The sequence below is a fragment of the Bactrocera neohumeralis genome, chromosome 3 (genome assembly GCF_024586455.1).
Source record: "Bactrocera neohumeralis isolate Rockhampton chromosome 3, APGP_CSIRO_Bneo_wtdbg2-racon-allhic-juicebox.fasta_v2, whole genome shotgun sequence".
Lineage (NCBI taxonomy): Eukaryota > Metazoa > Arthropoda > Insecta > Diptera > Tephritidae > Bactrocera > Bactrocera neohumeralis.
Genome location: NC_065920.1, coordinates 1,783,505 through 1,804,518, shown reverse-complemented (window position 1 = coordinate 1,804,518; position 21,014 = coordinate 1,783,505). Strand labels below are relative to the sequence as shown.

Here is a 21,014-nt window from a genome sequence, read left to right as displayed (position 1 = left end):
ATCTAATAGTAGTATAGTTCTATACTTAGGAGAGTGGAAAGCTTGATGCCTCTCCTACGAATTCACTGAGAATTGGCTCCCTAGCTTGCGCTAGCTCAAAATTTCGCAACTTCGCTACCAAAAATAAGCACAAAAACTCATTTTATTTTTCTAATCTCGCTTTTATGATACAACAACAATTGTGCAATTCAATAAATTTTGAATGGCCAGTAGACTCGGTGGCTCTATCCGTGGTACATCTCTCACCGCTCGGCTCGCAAACGAGCTTCACCGCCGCCAACCAGAACCGTATTGAGAATGTGGCCGACTGGGAGGCGATCGCCAAGAAGTACCGCGCACTCGTCGGCGACGAGGAGGGCGGCTCCATCAAGGACTCGGAAGCGGAGAGCGGCTCCGTCGAGGGCAGCGGTGGTGGCGGTACGGGCGCGCCACCGCCGCCGGCACAGGTGGGCAATAATGTTGCAGCAGCACCGCCACAAGACCAATTGCCGCACGTGTAGAGCGAGCTTTTCTCATACAAAAACTGCATTCATTGCGCATTTGAAGCACCAAACATGGCTACATACTCATACAGTAGAAAGTTGAAGCATCCAAGCTTATATTACAGTTACTAGCAAACTAATATGAAATTATATTACAGGTTTAAGTCAACAGGAAAAGTATGTTGTTATTGAAATACTTAAGTATGGGTGATTTTGATAAATTACGAAAAATTGTTAGGTTAAGGGTTAGCTAGTCGATTTAGTTAATAAAAATTATCACTAAACTAGCATTCCAGTCACGAGCTTCATATACTTGTAAAGAAATGTATATGTCTACCTTAGATAGTATAAATAATACTTAATTTATATTTATTATGAAATTGTAAGAAATCGCCTACCAAATGGCCAGAATAGAAAGAATAGAATAGAGTTAATGTTTGGAATAAACAACAAAGCAAAAAATGTTTTCCAGTCGTGACTAAGGTTAAATAAAGGCAGAGAGCTTTGAAATTTATTGTTTTAAAAGATTTTAGTCATATAATTTTAATTAAAAAAATAAGTTTAGTATTAAGCTAATATGGATATCTCATGTTCATTTTACGACACGCATAATAAATACATGAACCACAGTAAATTTACGAAATATGTAAATATGTAATCGTGTTTATGTACATTATGACGACATATGTACAGTTATAATTTAATCGAGTTCCTCATTTTTTTATACATCTCTTCAGAGTCCCCTTAGATACAAATAATTAACTTGCACTTACTAATCAATCACTCCATGAACATCGTCCTTGATTACATATTTCGATAGCCTGAACAGGGTATATCAAGTATACTATTTTGTCGCCCTCAAAGTAGACCACACAAAATGTAATACTTGTACATTTATGCCAACGATTTTTCCAGTCCTCGAAAAACTTTTCATAAGTACTTTTTGGGATGGCCTTCTGCCCCTTCAGCGAATTTTGTTTTATCTATTCGATCGACTGAAAACGGGTTCTAAGGAGCAGCAATCTCAGTTTAGGGAATAAAAAAAATCACTCGGAGTCAAATGCTCATGCGCGTTCTTGCTCGACTCGTTCCGATAAAGCCGATTTATTTTTCAAAAAGCGTACCGTAAACATGTCTCATTGGTCCGAAGACGCAATGAATACAATTGATCAACCACCGTATTCACCGTGAAAAAAATCGGGTAGAGTAAGCCCCCGTTTCATACCCAAAATATCTAACAAAACTATTCAAAAGGACTCGCGAGAGATGTCGATCTCTCTTGCCATTTCTTTAACACTTGTCTGACGATTTTCAAGAAACATTTTCTTCACTTTTTGGATATTTTTATCAGTTGAAATGGTCGAAGGTCGTCCAGAAGGAGGCATGTCTACAACGAGCTCTCGATTGATTTTGAAATGCCTTTAACCTGGGGAATTTAATTCTAATTTCTGGATGCTTTTTTGTCACAATGTAAATCATCAATAATATGAGTTGAGTCGATTAAGCCATATCCGTTTGCCGGTCCGTCTGGCTGACTGTATATATAATTAGTCCCTCAGTTTTTGAGATATCGCTCTGAAATTTTGCACACGTCCTTTTGTCGGCAAGAAGCTACACATTTGACAGTACTACCGGCATCGGACCATATAGGCGCCTTACACACTGAACTATCGGAAAAAAGTTCTTGCAAGAAAAACTTTTTTATGTGACGAGATATCTTCATGAAATTCAGTACAAAATATTGTCCGGGGCAACGCTACAATATTCGAAAAATGATTACAGATCGCCCTACTATAGCATATAGCTGTCTTACTGAACGATAAAAACTAAGTTGTAAGCAAGTGCAAGGGATATGTTGTATTTGTAAAGCGTATTATATCGCTTCGGTGCAGCCGAACTTAATAGTTTGTTTGAGCTAACCTTCAGACAGATCAATATACATTTTCACCTTCTCATAACAACCGTCCTTTTCGCTCGATATGGACTACAAAACTGCTTATCAGAATCAGTTTGCCACTTTAATAATTTCCTTTCCAGATTTAAATTTTTTATATATATTTTTTTTACGTTTTTAATAAGTTAGTATTTTAATAGGAAGTATATAAAAATTTAAAAAAATAACTCGACAAATTTTATAATTTCTAAGATTTATGCATGTTTTGTACTCATACATCCACATATCATATGCATACTCTATAGCAACTTATATATAGAAGTTACTTAGACAATTTAAAATAAGAAAATTAATATATTTCGTAAAATACATACAAATATTTGTAAGAGCATCAATGTGTAATTTTCAGCCACTACACTAGTCTACCAAAGTTCAGTTTTTGTATCAAATTAATTGTGTAACTGTTAATTAAAATAAAAAAAAATTACTCAAACAAGTGAAGAGTGTTTCGGTATAGAAGATATATGAATAGTTTTCATCAAACGCAGGCCACTGTGCCGATGCGAGCGACATCAAGCGGCACTTTTCTGAGACATCTACTGGCTGAGCAATGCGTTATGCTACGGTTCAGTGCTGCGTTCTAGCAACTGCACCGGTTGCCGCTAGAAGGCGCTGATAGCGAATCTTAGGGTTGGAAGAGAAATCAGTCCAAGCAACATATACGTATAACAGTTTGCTTTTATTTCTGTTGAGGTGGTATGTGAAGGAAATCCATGTGAAAAAGTGGAGAGTTGATCCAAAGGGTTTTGAAAAGCCAAAGCCTTGAGAGTGATGTTGCTTTGATTTCTTAATTACTGCAAACTGAGTGATTATGAATAGAAATATTGTTCACAAACAGAGGCTGTGCGCTGCATTCTTTATATTTCTAGGCCGGCCCGAACGAGTTGCTATAGTAGAATAACCATTGTTTCTAACGTAATCTTTCGTAGGCAATAGCCGCTCTTAATATGCCATTAACTATTCTGAGACTATTTGGATTGCACGGAAATTCCCACAGCAAAGAGTTCGATTAATCACCAATGCGGATATACATACATGTATGTATGTAACGGTTGATGCAGCGCAGTTTCTCCAGAATTGAGTGGCATCACGCATGGCTGTTTCCCAGCCATTCGCAGAATACTTAGATTCATCAGCGGAATGAGCAACGTTTTACGGTAAACTTGGAGATCAGTTGCAACGCACAACAGCAAATCAGCAGTTGTCCATCATTCATCAAATTTGTTGCACATACTTAACTCGCACAAGCACAGCACAACAGCAACAACAAGCGAAGCAATAAAATATGCCGACTGTGTGTGTTCGCGCAGCAGGTGACATCTCCAGATGATGCTTAACTTTGACGCTGATCCTCTACTGTTCGCGTGCTTGCTGTTGTAGTCGCTGTTGCATGCATGCAGTGTCAGTGCAACAGCGCGAAGTGGCAGCCACATACGCACAACCCTGATGTCCATATCGGAGGTGCTCTGGCTTTATTGTGTATTTTCGAATAATTTTGATTTGTTTTGATTAATGGCGAGCGACACAAACACTTAATTTGACAGAGGCGCAGGCGCCTGCACGCCACCAACTGTCCAACCATCCAGCAGCGGTGCTGACTGACTGCAACATGCTCAGTGTGAGCCATAACTCGCTGCTTACTGCGCACAGCCATCAGCTAAGAACCATCAGCAGCCATCACAATGTCCGGCTGACAAGCTGGTAGGCACTTCGAGCTCAACACTTCGCTGCCTCCAATCTCCCGGCATAGCCGTGAGACACATTTTGTGCGATCGTTTTGCTGGCGATTTGCTTGCTATTTGTTGTGACTGCGCAGTCGTCACCGCGCATACCGGCCGTGAGACGGATTCACACATGTATGGACACACATGGGAGCACGGCTTGACTGACTAGCGCATTACGTCTGTCTGTCCGACTGTCTGCATGTTTTCGGAAAACGATTTTTCCACTCATTTCGAAAGATTAATTGCCGTAATCATATCAACACACACGGTTGTTGTTTGCTCTGCTTGGCTGCACTGTATTTGCGTTCGCATTCGTTGAAGACCTGCTGCTGCCGGTAGGTGCTGGTGATCAATGGTCATCCGATCATGTGATCATGTGAAAGTGTACGTTCCGAGTATGGCGAATGCTTAATGTTGAGATGTGAGCAGCAAATGCAATCAAGATGCTAATTTGAGGAAGATTAATAATTTACTTGTAAGAGAAATCATCCACAAATGTAACTACACATGTCACTGCTTGAGAGTACAAGATTTCCCCTCTCGATTAGGACGCCAAATACCAGGAAAAGTCATGCAAGAAGTAAGACAATGTAACATTTACAATAATGAATTGACTAATTTGTAGATTGGATTCTCTCAACTAAAATTAAGTAACGAAGACGTCGAGGAATTTCAAAGATCTCATGGGGAATACATAAGAAGCTTCTTCATGGCGGTAGTATTCTAGGAGGTTTTCTATTTCTGGAAGCGACGATACAGAACCAATAGTGTCAGGAATACCAAATTGAGAAAGCTGACCGATAAACGCTTACGCAATATGTAACGGTTATAATATCTGTTGGAGAAATGATGAAAGCTTTTTGAAAATAAAAGCACGGGACTCAACTACAAAAGGCATCTGGAAGACATTTCGTCAGAGCGTCCATAAACCGCCATTTCTCTTCCATAGCGCAACAAATTAATATCAACCTCAGCCATACAAGTTAACTGTCTACTCGCGTGAAAAAGTCTGTGGCTAATTATTGCAACAAACTCGCTCGCCCAGTGCGGTTGTTGAAGGTAAATTATGTTGGCACATATTTTGGCATAATTGAATTTTAAACTCCGGCCCCAACCATAAATTCGTGTAAATCAAAAGCTCAAGCCAACGTCATAACCGTCAAATATGGCTCTTACCTCGAAGACAAGTTACGAGCACTTACGACCGAATGGGCTGGGTTGGAATGGGACGGAATGGCACGGCAATGGCAACGGCGCGCAAGATTAATTGAAATTTTATGAGCATCACTTTTTTTCGCGCGTAGACATAAACCATCAGCGGAGCCACCTTTTGCCAACCCTTGAGGTCATTCAAGGTGAAACACGGTTGCCATCACCGACACCATTGACACCAACATCGCAGCCACAGCCACACGCGCAAAGCTGCAACCGCGGACATAGCAAATTTACGCTGCCTCTTGTCATTGTTGGCGCAGCCGAGGCCGCGAGCCAATGGAAAAACACGTGAAAAATGGCAAACACATTAGACAAATGAACTGCCAGACGAAGGCGAGACGCGCTTTGGCTGACGGACGCACTATTCGACTAAATAGCATAAGCACACCCAGTAAACTTTGGAACTGCGTCCGCGAAGAACGAACGAACCCCGACCACTGACAAATGACTGATCTCACTGACGCGATCCTGCTGACGCGTCAAACACTAAGTAATAGACTGTGAAATTACTCGACTTTGTTGGTGTGCGCGTGTGGCTCACGCCATTCGCCTTGACACATTTAAGTTCCATTGAAGCCGACGAGATGGCTCGCGGCTTAGCACTTTCGCAAGCGTTCACGCTTTGAGCCGAACGTTGCCGTTGCCAGCCACCTTGGCGATGTGACGAAATGAGAAACTCTCCGCACGTGTGTGCCTGTGTGTGGTCCGCACTTACCGGTGCCAATTACGGCGTAAATGTGCCTACGATTTTTCACACAAATTTGACATTTGCAAATCTGCAGACGTCAGTGGGACGGCAAGTGGGCGGTACTGCGGGCAACTCAAGCTACGGGTCGGCTTCGGTGGCCACAACGACACAAAAGCGGCACACAAAAGTGAATCTCAAATTGATTTTTAATGTTGAAATTAACCCGAATTGCGAGCGTATGCACTTTCTGCAGTCGCGAGCTGCGGCCTTCGGGCCTGGGAACCGGCAGTTGTCGTTGCTGAAATTCATATTTTTCAAATTTGTGTTTTAAGTTCGTTTCGCAAGTTGCAGCTGCCTCGGGCGTAAATATTAACGAGCCGCTCAACTCTTGGACAAATGCCTGCGTGGCAGATATGAGACCGCAATTTGAAATTTAACACTTAAACTTGTTGATATTTGTCAGTGTCAAGTGTCAGCAGTAATTACAAACTCGAGAGGGTGGCGGCACTTGCTTGCTTCAGGATTAAGTTGGGGCTCCGCGTTGTCTTATTATGCAAAAATTCTGCTTGTAATTTGGTTCCATTCCAACTATCAACGAACGCGATTGCTTGTTCGAAAGCCTATCTGCCTCAATTCATATCCTTCACATGTCGGGAGCATATCCCTTTGCACTCACCCCTAAAGCAGATCAGCCGAGTGGATAAGCCGCCAGCAAATGTAACTGTATTAATACTTAAGGTCTCTAAAAATTGTGTCGGAATTTTTACTTATGCTTATATGACTGACTGTAAGCTCTTAGTTGTCCTTCCTTCACGCCTTTGGTACTCAGTCAGTACCCTTCAGTGTTGTAGTCCTCTGTGTGACTTCGTGGTTTGCTTTGCGAATTGTGCGATCTCATTTAAATTGGCTTAATGAGTTGACAATGCGTATCCTTTACACACGTCCCTCATATAAATATCTATGCGTCCGACTGTCCGCTGTTCAACTGGTTGCCTCGTCCACTCAATTCTGCATTTCCTGCCGCAGCTGCGCATAATTTTTTAACGCCAACAGCGTCACGAATGCATATTTATTTAAAATACACACATTCTTACAGAAATTCGCATAAATATTTGTACATTCGCGGCTCGCACACTTGAACTTGTCATAACCGCCTTCGCGCGCCGCGTCCTCGGCGTTGCATATTCGCACAATGTTAACGAGTGTCCTTTCAGCTTTGCATGCCACAGCGAGCAACGAGCGGCGAGCAGCGAGCACGCATCCTTCACGATAATTGCGTGCTCAGTTCAAAGCGATAACATTTCGCAGTCGACACAATTTCAGTTGTTGACGCTTAATTTAAATTGAAATTCCGCTGATAACTGCGGCCGGACTCCCTTCGAAGGTGAATATATGTATGTGTGTAGTTATCTGCATTTTATATAGACATTCGCATGAATTGTTTGTATTCCGGCGGTAAATGATTAATGTGGAAAGGTTTTACTCAATTAAGGTTATAATTGTGTTCGTCATGGTGATATGATGCCACATGAGGCCCGGGGTATTGGCTTACAGTCGTCATAAGGACATAGCTTGGTATCGCCAGGTATGTTTGCAGACTGAAAATTTACTAATTTGGCAGGAGTAGAGTTTGGAGGCGGCTACTAACACCCGACTCTGCGTTTCTGGCATCCAAAAGAATCTCAGAATGTCTCCCAACCGCCCGCAAGAGGTTCAAGATTAGTAGACTTATTATCTGGATAACCGGTCATATAAAAATTGATACAAATGAAAAGACAGACGAGCTGGTCCCGCTCGATAGAAGCTGGAGACACAAATGCGCTTAGCTGTTCCAGGAAATTCAGCTCTTTCTTCCCTAGAGAAACGTCTCAAGTCTTCGAACACGAGCAACGCAGGGTATACCACAAACTTACTATGGGGTGATGTTGATGGTGAACTGACCTGAACTGAAAGCTCATACGGCTTGACAAAAGCAAGCTTAGTAACATTGCAGGGGTCATCACAGAGCATCTACCCTTAAGATCCCTCGATAAAATGGGAAAAGTGGATGCGGCGGAATTCAGAAGATCCTTGGAGGACGATGAGACACTGGAACGTTATCTATGCGAATGCCCAGATTTCAGCGGTATAAGATAAGATATATTCCACAGCTCCCAATGCTCCAACCTAAGAGACATTGGGCAGCTCGAGCTGTGGATTTTTGCCAAACCCACTGAGTTACTGGATAAGGCTTAAATTGTTTACCACCCAGCGACACAATGGGCCTAATGATGGCCTATTCAACCAACAACCAGCCAACTATGTTATATTCAACAGATTTTCATCGCTTCGCGAATTCCATGCATTCCTTAGTGAGTCATCAAGTCTCGAGTAACAGTTATTCGCCACCATTTGCAGAAGCGCATACGATACTCGAAGCTGGTGCAAGGCGTGCGTGTTTCACTGTAATTTGTAAATGCAACGCAGAAATAAATGCAGCAAAGTGTACAAAAATGACAGGAATTATTGACATTGCCACATTGCGTGGCGTCATTAACTGTGTGGCCACAAGTGGCCTGCAGAGTTCATAAGAGCCTGTGCGTCCACAAATCCCTTCAAGTATAGACATTGCCTGGCTTAGATCTTAAGGCTCACCGTTTCTGGTCACACGAGATTTTCAATTAAAATTTGTATACTTTCGGAAATCAAGCGTAAATTCACACGCTGTCCACGATCTCTTGCCAACAAAAACTTTTCCTACACAAATATTGTTTTAACTGCGAAATCTCATTTTCAGCGGCTTGCGTTGCATTTACAAGGCTTACTCGATGCCGCATGGCTACTTTCCACACAAAGTGGCACCCACAAAAGCGCGCAGCAAAACAAATTGACGAAATTGTTCGCACCTGGCCGGTCATAATGTCCCCCTACTAGGTACTTAGCATTGCTGCTGATCGGCTGCTGTTGGCGGTGGCGGTGGCAGTGGCAACCGGTTGCTACTTTCACAGCTTCTACAGTGAGTGGTGTTGGTGTGGGCCGCAGTCGGCAACATGAATTTCCCAGTAATTTTCGCATACGTCACGGTCACATTTGTGCTACCATCACCCATCACCTGCTTGCCAGCGATCGTTAGGCGCTCATTTGGAGTGCTTGTCTTGCGTATCGAATGACCATTTGCCACCGCTTCGGCGGCTGGCGCTGCAGTTGTTGCCACCGTGGCCCACTCGCCGGCTACCTGTTGCACTGCAGGCTGGGAATCTGCGGACGTGATTATATTGCTCAACGAAATTAGGCATTTTCTTCGGCTTCGGCGCGAAATTCGAAAAAGCACAGATGCGGGCAGAGCTTCCAGCTTACCGTTAGAAATGCATTCGGCTAGTATTGCGCTGAGTGGTGTTGCATGTGTTTCAACTACTGGTGTGACTAATTAGATTGCGGGTGGCAATCATAGTTGGAATTTCTCACATCATAAATTGAAGATGTGTCGCTCTAGAGATTCCTTAAGTAAAATTAGAAATCCGAAAATCAAGGGGCTTTTCGAGCGATATTTAAAACGTGCGAATCTCGATCTCGCATACTCGTTTGCAACAGTAGACTCTTTTAATTCTACGGCAGCGGGCTCGTTAGTTTTTGTTTTCTTAGAGTTGCCATAAACCAATTATCCAGACAGCCATTCGGCTGCTTTCTTATTTGGTGGTATGCCACTCACAGCTCTTTCATTTTGTTAATGGATTTTATGACGAGTTGAAGATACTTTCAAATTAATCTAATTTAAGTAATAAACGTCGTTTTTTCAAAGGAGTACGACGTTTCCGAGTCATGTGCGCGTGTGTGTTCGTTTGTGCCGCGGGCGTTGGCAGTCGTCGGCTAAGTGCTGTATTATTTGCAACAAACATTGTGGCAACAGCTTGTCTGTGGTTTCGCTTCACAGGTTCTCACCACCTATATGAGCTTGCCACACAGTGCTCTGTATGGATTCCACGGCGGCACTCAAATTAATTATAAAGTCGGCAACTTGGCATTTCGCCGCCAAATGATCAGCAATGATAGCCACCGATAGCTAGAAACATTACGGGTTTGATTTCTTCATGGTTTGGGGCATATATCGAGAGAACTCGCGATCTAAAATCGAGTTGTACTATTTTATATAATTTTTTTAGTTTTTACTTCTTCAGGTAGTTCCGAACCAATACATTAGTTTATCTAGCCACCGTTGCCCATTAGGGGCCGTGCGTGATTACCATATACAAAAATTGCCTCTTAATTATTCCAATACAACCTTATCTAGTGTCTTCGAAGACACTTTTAACCTGAGAGATTTTGTCATTAAATCTGTCCGGTTATCGGAGGAGCTTAAAGGCTATGTGAGTTACTTACTACGTCAAGCCGATAACATAAATTCGTATATCCGCGATAAGCAGAGAGTATCCACCAAATATAATTTCTAAAGGCCTTCTGAACTTCAATGACAACTTTTCTTTAATAATATTTGATTTTATATATCCAAATATGGTTATGCCTACAGTGTCCATGAAAAGTAATAGGACTGATTTTCTTCCACCGCGACTGTTACTTCGGTAAGGTCTTTCCTAGCTAACGAACGAGCGACTAGTCAGTTGTCCCCGAGCACATGTAGAGTCAGGACAAACAGTGGTGCAAGCCAAAAATGTAGCGTTCGTTAGAGCAGAGGTACGCGATTAAATTCTGTGTGAAACTCGGTAAATCTGCGACAGAGACGTTTGATATGATCAAGCAGGTTTACCCAGATGTTGCTTTAGCAAGAAGTGGTGTGTTTCGGTGGCACCAGGCCTTTTTGGAGGGCCGGCGTCTTCTCGCCCAAAAAAGGGAAGAATGAGCGAATCGAAAGTGAAGACGATGCTCATTGTCTTTTTTGACATCATCGTTCACCATGAATTTGTTCCTCCTGGACAACCCGTCAACGCTAAGTTTTACGCGGAAGTCCTCAGAAGACTCAAACCAAGGGTCAATCGGGTCCACAAGAAATCGCAGCCTATTTGAAGTTGGACCACCGCAGCTACTATACAGCCCACATGTGACCAACGGGACTTTTTTGTTTTCCTGTCTGAGGCCGATGAAAGGGAGATCCAAGCAGCATGCACCTCGGCTCTCAAGGCTATTCCGGAGAATGCCTTCCGTGCCGCCGTCAATGCTTAGAAATCGGGCCTGCAGCGCTGCAATGACGCAGAAGGAGTCTATTTTGAAAGTTTTTAAGGAATTGTAACGATTGGTTCAATACATTTTTCTAAATCGACTCAGTCCTTTTACTTTCCGGACAAACCCTGTACATCTTACATATTAATTAGCAAATTCACATCAAATGCGTTTCGATTACAAGCAAAAGGTAATAGCGTTGCCAGATTATTTCATTACGTCCAAATAGTTTATAGCATTTCTTTTTTTATATGTGATAAGATATTCGTTCGCGCCCTTTGATCTTTGCTTTGGCCCGAAACTGGCTGCACTTGAGACCCAGGAACAACGTCACACTTTAGCTCCTAGTCCAATAGATTAATAGCAAAACTGCAGAAACAACAAATGCTAAAAGTAAATTGCTAATGAAACCACTTACAACAATTTCTTGAACCGTCCCTCACACCACGATTTGGCTGCGTTCTATGGCCTGTGTCAAAATACTCTCGCACACACACTCACACAGATACAGCAAAACACAGTTGAGCAAATACGTGTGCGATTAAATAATACGAAAGCTAAAAAAGCCGCAAACCATCAGCATATTCGCATGATCGTGCTGGCGTCTGCCAGCCATAATTCCTTTGATCTTGCAGCGCATTCGATCAAATCGATCAAAGCAATTTTTGTGGCCTCTTCTGCGCCGAGAGCCGAGCGCCGTTCAAGTGCTCAATGCGGCTAAGAAGGAAATACATATGTACAGCTATGCGGGTACAGCTATGTTGGCAAATACGAGTACATTTACACCAATTGCACTGATCAATCGAGTGATCGAAAGCGCAACAACAACGCCAACAATAGTAAGCCAAGTTGCAAACAAACATTCCGCATGAGTTGCTAGGCGTTGCAAAGTGGTTTTGCCGTTTTTGTTTCTGATTCTGTTGTTGTTGTTGTTGGCTGTTTAATTTTCTTATTGCCGGCTGCATGGCAAATTCTTAATAGTCACAGAATAATTTCTTCACACTCATCCGCACTCATTTGGCACTTTGCAATTTACCTGCTAGGACGCCGGCGCGTTCGGCCACAGCGCCGACCGAATACGTGACGTTCGTGGCCCATCGCTCAACGCGTTTACACTTCTCGCTCTACTCGTTTATCCACAAACGAGTTTGCCGAGGAGCGAACACAGGAGTGGTGCGGAGTGGAGTGTAGGATGCTTGCGTTTATTCCCTTTTTCATTAATCCGCCGTGCTGCTGCCGCAATCGTCCCTGCCGCAAAGGCGGTACGCATAGGCTGTGGCAGCATTGGCTGCTGCTGTGTCGGCGGTTTTGCTATAATTAAGGACCTGGGTGTAATTTGTACACCTATTTAGGATCGCGTTGATTACAGGCCGGCACATTATTGCGCTTGACACCTAAAGGGTCCAGAACGCAGCGGCAAATCCACCACCACAAACGCCAGCACCATCAACATCAACATTTAAGTGAGATTGTGCACCAGCCTCCTTGCTGCTGTTGCAATGAGGCGTTTGCGGCCGGCAGTCGGCAATTGGTCTGTCATGGATCCGCCATGGATCTGGTGCCAGTGCTGTTTGCTGGTTGCTGGTGCTGCCACGTTTCTAGTTTATTGGCGCAAAGGGTTGTGTGCAGCACGATTCGGTGTGCGAATGGGGCAGATCAGAAGTTCAGATTGGGCAGCCTCCGTGATATTATGATGCAGGCAGTGCGGCAGATAGCTCGCCAGCCGAAGGCACTAGCACCCAACCAACGAATGTTGCTTGCGTCCTGCCTGATGGCTGCTAGGCAGCTAGGCTGAGCGCTTAGTAGCGGATGAATGAGTTTGGGGTTCAGCGCATGGCGCGCGATCAACCGCTTAGCCATACAGTTGAAGTGGATTTATTAGCTGACGTGAGTATTTAGTGTTGACGGCGAAGTACAAAAGGATTTCCCTTCAACTCGCTGTGATTGAGGCGGATAATACTGTCGCTGTAGTTAGTAAAGGCTGGTTGGTCTCTCATGGTCTGGAGTGGCAGAGCAAGAGCAACAGGAAGAAGGGAAGTTATTAGAAACTGAAAGTTTAGAATCTTTTCTGCTGAGTAATTATGGAAACGCAAGGTGACTGCCGCTGCAAGTGTGTGCGTATAGTGTGTAGATGCTCCTCTCCTTGATTGAATTAATGCCTCAATGTCTGCCTGCCATAATACTTCTTCATATCAATTTTTAAGATACAGATGTCAGATGGCGGCGCACATACTGAAGGCAAGTTAAAACACCTGCTCACACAAACTTATAGCCGCGTATGGACATTTGTGGGTATGTGTGGTTAGTCGAAGAAGTCTTTTCGTATTTTGTCAATAGATGCCGTTCAAGTCGTATATCTTTAGGGCTACCAATCACATTGTGTCATACCATATACAAGTAGTGTTAGAAAGGTGAGATTTTAAGATTCATTTAACCAAAAAAAAATTTATTAGCGGAAGTTAAAATAAAGTTACAGCTATTCAAACATGAGTGAAAATTACGATGAAATTCGATATATTTTGAAATATTTGTATAAAAAAGGGAAGAATGCCACGCAAGACAACAATGAAATTTGTGAAGTTTAAGGAGACGATGCTGTATTAGTTCGTATAGCACAACAATGGTTCGCTCGCTTGCGTTGTGGAAAATTCGATCTGAAAGATGCACCCCGCTCTGGTCGATCTATCGTTGAAAAAGTCGATGAAATTATGGAAGATGTTGACTAGGACCGTCACATAAGCACCCATGACATCACTAAGAAACTTAGAATTGATCACCAAACGGTTTTGAACCATTTTAAAAAGGGTGGCTACAAAAAGAAGCACGATGTTTGGGTACCATAGGAATTGTCTGAGAAAAATTCAATGGACCGAATCAACATCGCGATTCTTTGCTGAAACGAAATGAAATCGATCCATTTCTGAAGCGAATGGTATCAGGAGACGATAGTGGATCAAACACGACAACAATGTGCGAAAAAGATCATGGTCCAAGCGTGGTGAAGCTCAACAAATGGTCCCAAAGCCAGATTGACGCCTCGTAAGGTTATGCTGAGTGTTTGGTGGGTGGTGGTGGGCTCCAGCCTCGTCGAACGATTGATTCTACATTTTACTGTCAACAACTGATGAGGTTGAAGCTAGACAATCATTTGTTTCGGTCAATGCAGAACTTGGCTTTATGCAGAAGTTGGCTTTAAGACAAGCCTGTGAAAATTACTTGTTGCAGTTTTTCGCCGAGAAATCACAAAATTTTTACACTGATGGAATAATGTCTCTGGCGGAAAAGTGGTCGACCAAAATAGTAAATATTTGGTTCATTACAAATATAAAAAAAATAAGTTGAAGTTTGATTAGAAATACGAAAAGACTTTTTCGACTACCCAATATATTTGTAAGAGGGGTTTTAATGATGTATTAATATGAGCGGGTCATATATGTATGTGCTTGTGCTCGGAAAGATTCTGATTCGTTTAAAAGTGTTCGAGGCCTCGCTTTCTGTTTTAGTTACATATATGCTTCAGAGTGAGAGAGTGTGACTTCAATTTAATTCTAAATTTCAGTTTTTGCGTAAAAATAATACGAATTGCAGTCCCGTTATTTGTTTTGCTTTTGTAAAGCAAAAAATCGATTTTCAGCACTGCGGCCTTAAACAAGCTTTAATTGTTTTAGCTATTTTTTGAATTAATAATTGGAATTTTATCGCGATGCCTGGCCATAATTTATGTGTTCGTTGACCAAAAGAGCAAAGCGCAAAGCGCCGAGTCGCGTTTGCGAAATTTGTCAACAATTGTTGCACTTAACGAAATTGTCGAAAATCTACAAATTGGGCGTTTAATTGTTTTCGCCTTCGCATAAATTGACAGCAATTGACCAGCGTGGCATTTAGTGGCAATTGCCTAAAGTCGAGATTTTTATCGCTGCCAGTTGAATTGCCGACTGAGTTCATTGTTATTGTTGCTTGTGGCTTGGAGTATGGCAGTTGTTTTCGAACATTAAAATCAACATCAAAATAATTTAATTAATTCAAATTGAAAAGTTTAGAACAGATTAAAAAATGCCTCTTCCAGCAACACACTGCAAGCATATTTCAAGCTGTATGTACATACATATGTGTAGTATATATGGGTGTTATGTGCCCTATAATTTCGTGTGGGCGTAAGAGAGGTCTGCTTGTATGTGTTGTATGTATGTATATATATGTACATATATGTAAAAACGGACATTTGTGCATGCCAGCGCCACCCGCCGCTTTCCGAATGTCACGCAAATTGTCTCATCCTCGCACAAGGCATAACAAATTAATAGCATTGACACTTTTTTTCGCGGAACCTGCCACACCAACACCAAGAAGGCAGCCGCAGGCGCTGGCCCAGGCACGACAATTCGGTTAACCAGCAACTTGCCGTGAATTGAGGACGCTGCAGGCGGTCCCGTTAAGTGTGAAGCCTAACAACTTCAATTTATTAAAAATTTCTGTTTGGCCACAGAAAAGCTGTGCCATTAAATGTTCGACCAGGAGCTTTGTCAATATGCGGAATTCACAGTTGGCAGAAATGTGCCTCAATACAGTTGGCAGAACGCTTGTATTTGTCATATTCTGTAAATTTACCACATATAAAGTAGTGTGTGTGTGTGGATGTCAGAGATGCCTAAAGATGAGCGAAGATACCTCGCGGATATACAAGCTATTTAGGAAAGACATGAAGGTAAGATATGAGTGATGCCGGATATGTCACGTGATAAGTACATACATATACAGCGCATAAAGGGTGCTATAGTAGGGCTAAAGTTTTCATTTTTTCAAGTGACTACAAATCTACTGTCATTTATGTTTTAGTGGTCCCTTCTTCTCTGGCAACGCTGCTTACTGAGTGAAAGTTCAAAAGCATGACTTCCAAGAAAGTATTGTCAACCACAAAACAGACATCGAGATTTCGCTGTGTGTGTGCACCAAGGTGACCAACTGCAGGTTCATGCTTGACACAACAGTTTCACACCTCGGGGAGTCCTTGCCTGCCTCTATCGCAATTGTAAAACATGGCTAAACGTCATAAATAATTTAAGAAGCTCTTGTATGTTACTTATGTACACAAGTATCGATAGTGGGGAGTGGAAATGGGTGTGTAGTTGTGCTTCATAGTTATTGTCAGTGATGGGTGTTCGTGAAGAAATGCTATCGGGATATTTTGCTGACCCATATTCCTAATTTTGGAGGAGGAGAATAGTCACAGTCCTGCAGGAAAGCGACTCAAATACACGCTTACAATTTTAATGGATGACTTAGCTACCAAAGTTACATATTTAAGAAGTTTCCAAAACAAAGTCTAGAACCTAATCTGTTAGTTTAAACTTGAAAGCTCTGGCAGTGAGAATTACATTTTTATTAGACTCTTATTTTTATTTTATTTTGATTTTTTCACGAACACACATCTGAGCATTGGAAAAATCTTTCACGTTACCGGATATTTTGTGTCATAGAGTCAACAACCAAACTTTGACGGCTTTTCCTCAGCCCACATAAGTACCTGCGATGGAGCTGTGGATGGGTAGAACCCGTTAGAAGAGAGAGTGTGGGTGCCAAGCCTCAGCGGAATCGCAGGCAACTGTAAAGTTGATAAGCTGGCAAGGAAGGATACCGTAACCTCGCGATCAGTCGAATGGGAACGGGACGGCGCTACCCTCTCCGCGTGTGTTCTATTGCTGGATGGCTGGCCTTCGCGGGAACTAAGCCTGAGGTGGGCTACCATTGTTCAATACGTTGTCGCCAGATCCTTTTAACCCAAGATCGAGCGTAAGCCTGTTCCAAGTTGTGCGGGTTCTAACAGGCCTTTGACCTATCTGTGTCAATACTGTAAGGTTGAGAATCTTACCCGACGTCAGCTGCAGAAGTTGTATGCAAATATACGGGGTGGGACAATTAAAAGGTTGTATCGTGTTTCCCGAATCAAGGCTTAAACACTTGGGATCCCAAACTTTCAGGTGTCGCACCGAAATGGTGGGATAGAAATTAAACGCCTGAGCAAATACTTATTGACTACAAGGCGCTTTACTGATTTATAAGTTCGAACTACAGGAGTTCTATTTTTATAGCATCACAAAGGACTTCGTACATATGTTGCAACAATCACTTTCTAAGTATTTATTGAAACAGACTGCCGCGCAAATATATGCCTCTGTTAAACGAAAGGTAGTAGATACATACAGACGCATATCTATTAAGTAAAAAGTAAATTCGAGATTAGCATAGCGTGCTGCAGCAACATCATTAGTAAAGCAAGATTTGCGCATGCGCAACACCATTAGATAGCATTTGTGCACAGCAATACCTCTCCGCATATTTATGTGGTTAGCAGTCGTGGAAGTACGCGGGATTATTCATTGCTTCCCGATCTTTTCTTCGAATTCACGCCAAGTTTGCATTTAATTTCGCATTTTAATTGCGTAAAACAATTTTCTTTTTCACAACTCCAAAAGACTAATCGGTTTTGTTAACATTTTGACAACACCGCTGCACCCAACAACATCTAACTGCATGGAGACGTAGACTAATTGTGGCAGAGTTGCCGCGTTGCGCGTCACAGTGCATTGACTTCACAGCTCAAGCGCTCAGCGGGCGCATTTTCTCACTTGCCTCACACACGCCCAGCGTTGAACGCCATGCGCCACTCGCCACTCGCCGCCCCCATACAGGTACGTAGCGCCAGCACTCGGCCACATTCTAGCCGCTGCGGTCACTATGGCGCGGTGCGGTGCGTTCACTTTGCTGGCCGGCGAGCAGAAGATGGAAAATGATTTGTGGAAAATGCGAAAATTGCATGTTGAAATTGCATTTTTACACAGATTTGACTGATAAATCGCAGCACTTACACAATGTAAACAGCAACAGCAACAACAATGACAGCTGCATAAAAGCTTTGGCAACAATGCCGGCGCTCGCTCTGTTGCATTCATTGTTGCTCGCTGGCAACAATTAGCAAATAGCAACAACAGCGCCACAGCGCACACATCAGCTAAAGCGAGTGTTAATTAGTCAAATGCAGCTTTTAAATTTATAATTAAAAAATAGCACGAATATGCGCTTTTGCGTAGGGAAGTATACCTGTGTGTGTGTGTCCGTGTGGTGGGTTTGTTGAGTGAATAAGCGCCGGAGATAAGGCGCTAAGGAGAAAATTTCTGGTGTGTCATTGCAATTTCGCTCTTATCGCAACTTTATTTGACTGCGTGTTATCTCGATAATTATTTATAAATAATTAATTACTAATAGTTTTCAGTTTGGTTAATTAAGTTGTGTTTTGCGGTGTGCAATCGTTCATATTGTTGGCAAGAGTGCATTAATCCCCTTTACTGTTTACCCACGGCATCGGAAAGCCAAAGAATAAATATTAAATATGAAGAAAGTAATCAACATAACGGTATTAAATGGTGATATATATAAAACAACAACATTTAAATGTGGAGCGGTCTTATTTTGACCCCGGCTCCTGTAAAGCCCTCTCGTAACATCTCGGGTGCTTCCCTCGGCGAGTTTTATGTCGAATGCATTCAGAGCTGGAGTGTTTTCGTCCATTCGGACGACATGACCTAGCCAGCGTAGCCGCTGTCTTTTAATTCGCTGAACTATGTCAATATCATCGTATATCTCTTACAGCTCATCGTTCCATCGAATGCGATATTCGCCGTGGCCAACGTGCAAAGGTCTATAAATCTTCCGCAGAATCTTTCTCTCGAAAATTTGTAAGGCCGACTCTTCAGATGTTGTCATCGTCCATGCCTCTGCATCATACAGTAGGACCGGAATAATGAGTGACTTATAGAGTTTTGTCTTTGGTTGTCGAGAGAGGAATTCACTTCTCAATTGCCTTCTCAATCCGAAGGAGCACCTGTTGGCAAGAGTTTTTTTACTTTGGATTTCGCTGTTGGTGTTAATACTGGTTGCAAGATAGATGAACCATCAACAGTGACGTGGGAGGCGAGTTGCGAGTGCGACGACTGTTTGTTTGATGGCAGGAGATGTTTCGTCTTGCCTTCGGTCACTACTAGGCCCATTTGCTTCGCTTCCTTATCCAGTCTAGAGAAAACTGGACTAACGACGCAGTTGTTGAGGTCAATGAGATCAATATCATCGGCGTACGCAAGCAGTTGAACACTCAGACATCGCGACATAAATGCCTCTCTTTTTCGTGCTGTCAAAAGCTCCTTTGAAATCGACGAAGAGGTTGTGTCTGCCCTCTTCTCACGGGTATTTTTCTAGATTTAGTTGTAGATTTTCCAGGTCTAAAGCCACATTGATAAGGTGAAATTAATCTATCACACAATACGCTCGATGGAACCTTATATGCGATATTGAGGAGGCTTATCCCTCGGCAGATGGCGCGAATTGTGGGGTCTACATTTTTTTGGATTGAACAGAGCACACTTAAATTCCATCGTCGGGCATGCTACAAACAACCGTTAGGTGAACAAAACTATTATATTATATAAAGAAACTCTGAAAAGATCAGTAAAACCGAACTTTCTTTATACTAAGCTCGTAAATAATATGCTATGGGTTCATTTGGAGTCACTGTCATTCTTAATGCATATATAGTAGCAAAAGCAGACATACATACTGCTAAAGGTGAACAGAGCCTGCTTAATATCTTATATAATACAAACTTCAAAAGCCTCTCTGCCACAAGCAATCAAGTCGCAGCGGCACAAGATGGCGCTTTGTCGCTTCGTCGGCACTTTTGAAAGTGTTGCACGTCTGTTCGCTGCTCTGTTATCCCGTGGCCACTCTGCCAAATTATAGCGCATTTAATTTGAGTCTAAAGTTGCATGCGTTAAACACTTCGCAGACAATGTGTTGAATTTATGCGCCAAAGCGTTATTGCTAAATTGCCGGCAATGGCTTCATACGGCAATATTTTGTTTATAAAGCTTTTATTTTTCATGAGTTGTTACTAATACATATAATAATGACGTTGAAATTGTTTTATTCCTGCACTATTTTGGTTCTCCAAGCCCGAATGTTGGCGGCTAATGAAAATTATATACTTTCGTGTATGTACATAAGTGTGTGTGTGTATGTGTGGGCACGTTGTTGCTGAAGGGGAGGTGCGCCAGTTGGGGCAGAGTATTGATGGATAGTGCTGAATAGCCGCCAACAGGCAGAAAGCAGTGTGAGAGCCAAGTGCCGTGCGGGTCTGCGGTTCGGCGGTTCTGTGGATGTGGCCAGTAATTGCATGCAACTGCTGGTGTTGCTGCTGCGACTGTGGCTGCAACTTAAACTGATTTACATGCAAATTTACGAAACAATTTGCGCATAATTAGCATTTTTGCGCTCGACTGACGCAGCATGCGGACAGACGACGACTGAGGTGGCTGAGGCGGCTGAGGCGTTACCTGTTTTTGTTGTTTTGTTGTGCATAGAAGGCGAACTTGCGCTTTTCAGCGGATGTATTGAGGCGTTAAAGTTTTATGGAGTTTTACTGCGCTGCCGCACATCTAATTATTGACAGACGTTTATGTATTGCAAGTACATATTTATATTACATATATGCCCCAAAACTCCATTTACGCCTCTCAATAAATAATCAAAAAATGTATTGTACAACAAGAAATTTGTCACGCCAGGGGGTGCCATTGACAGTTTCACGAACGAACGCATTTGGCCAACACCTTAACCGCTCAACCGTTCGAGCGTCAAACAATTCAGGCATTTCCACAATTATTTATGAATACGAAAATACTATAAATGCCTCAGTGATCCAATGGATGCGTTCGCTAGGTGGCCGGCAATTAAGTGACAATTTGTCTATT

The 21,014-nt window shown here is 42.6% G+C and overlaps 1 protein-coding gene across 10 annotated transcripts in view; it reads left to right on the top strand.

The window, feature by feature from the left end:
* LOC126752232 (serine/threonine-protein phosphatase 6 regulatory ankyrin repeat subunit A) overlaps positions 1 to 2,255 on the top strand; it is a 29,272-nt gene extending 27,017 nt beyond the window's left edge. For 5 of the 10 annotated variants that reach the window (XM_050462895.1, XM_050462894.1, XM_050462899.1 and 2 more), the window contains one exon: positions 214 to 2,255. In XM_050462895.1, coding sequence (XP_050318852.1) covers positions 214 to 500 — 287 coding nt within the window. In that variant the 3' untranslated portion in view covers positions 501 to 2,255. Of the gene's footprint in view, positions 1 to 210 lie in introns of all 10 variants that reach the window. The other 5 variants (XM_050462893.1, XM_050462890.1, XM_050462888.1 and 2 more) reach the window with 2 other exon arrangements.
* Positions 2,256 to 21,014: the final 18,759 nt, after the last annotated feature.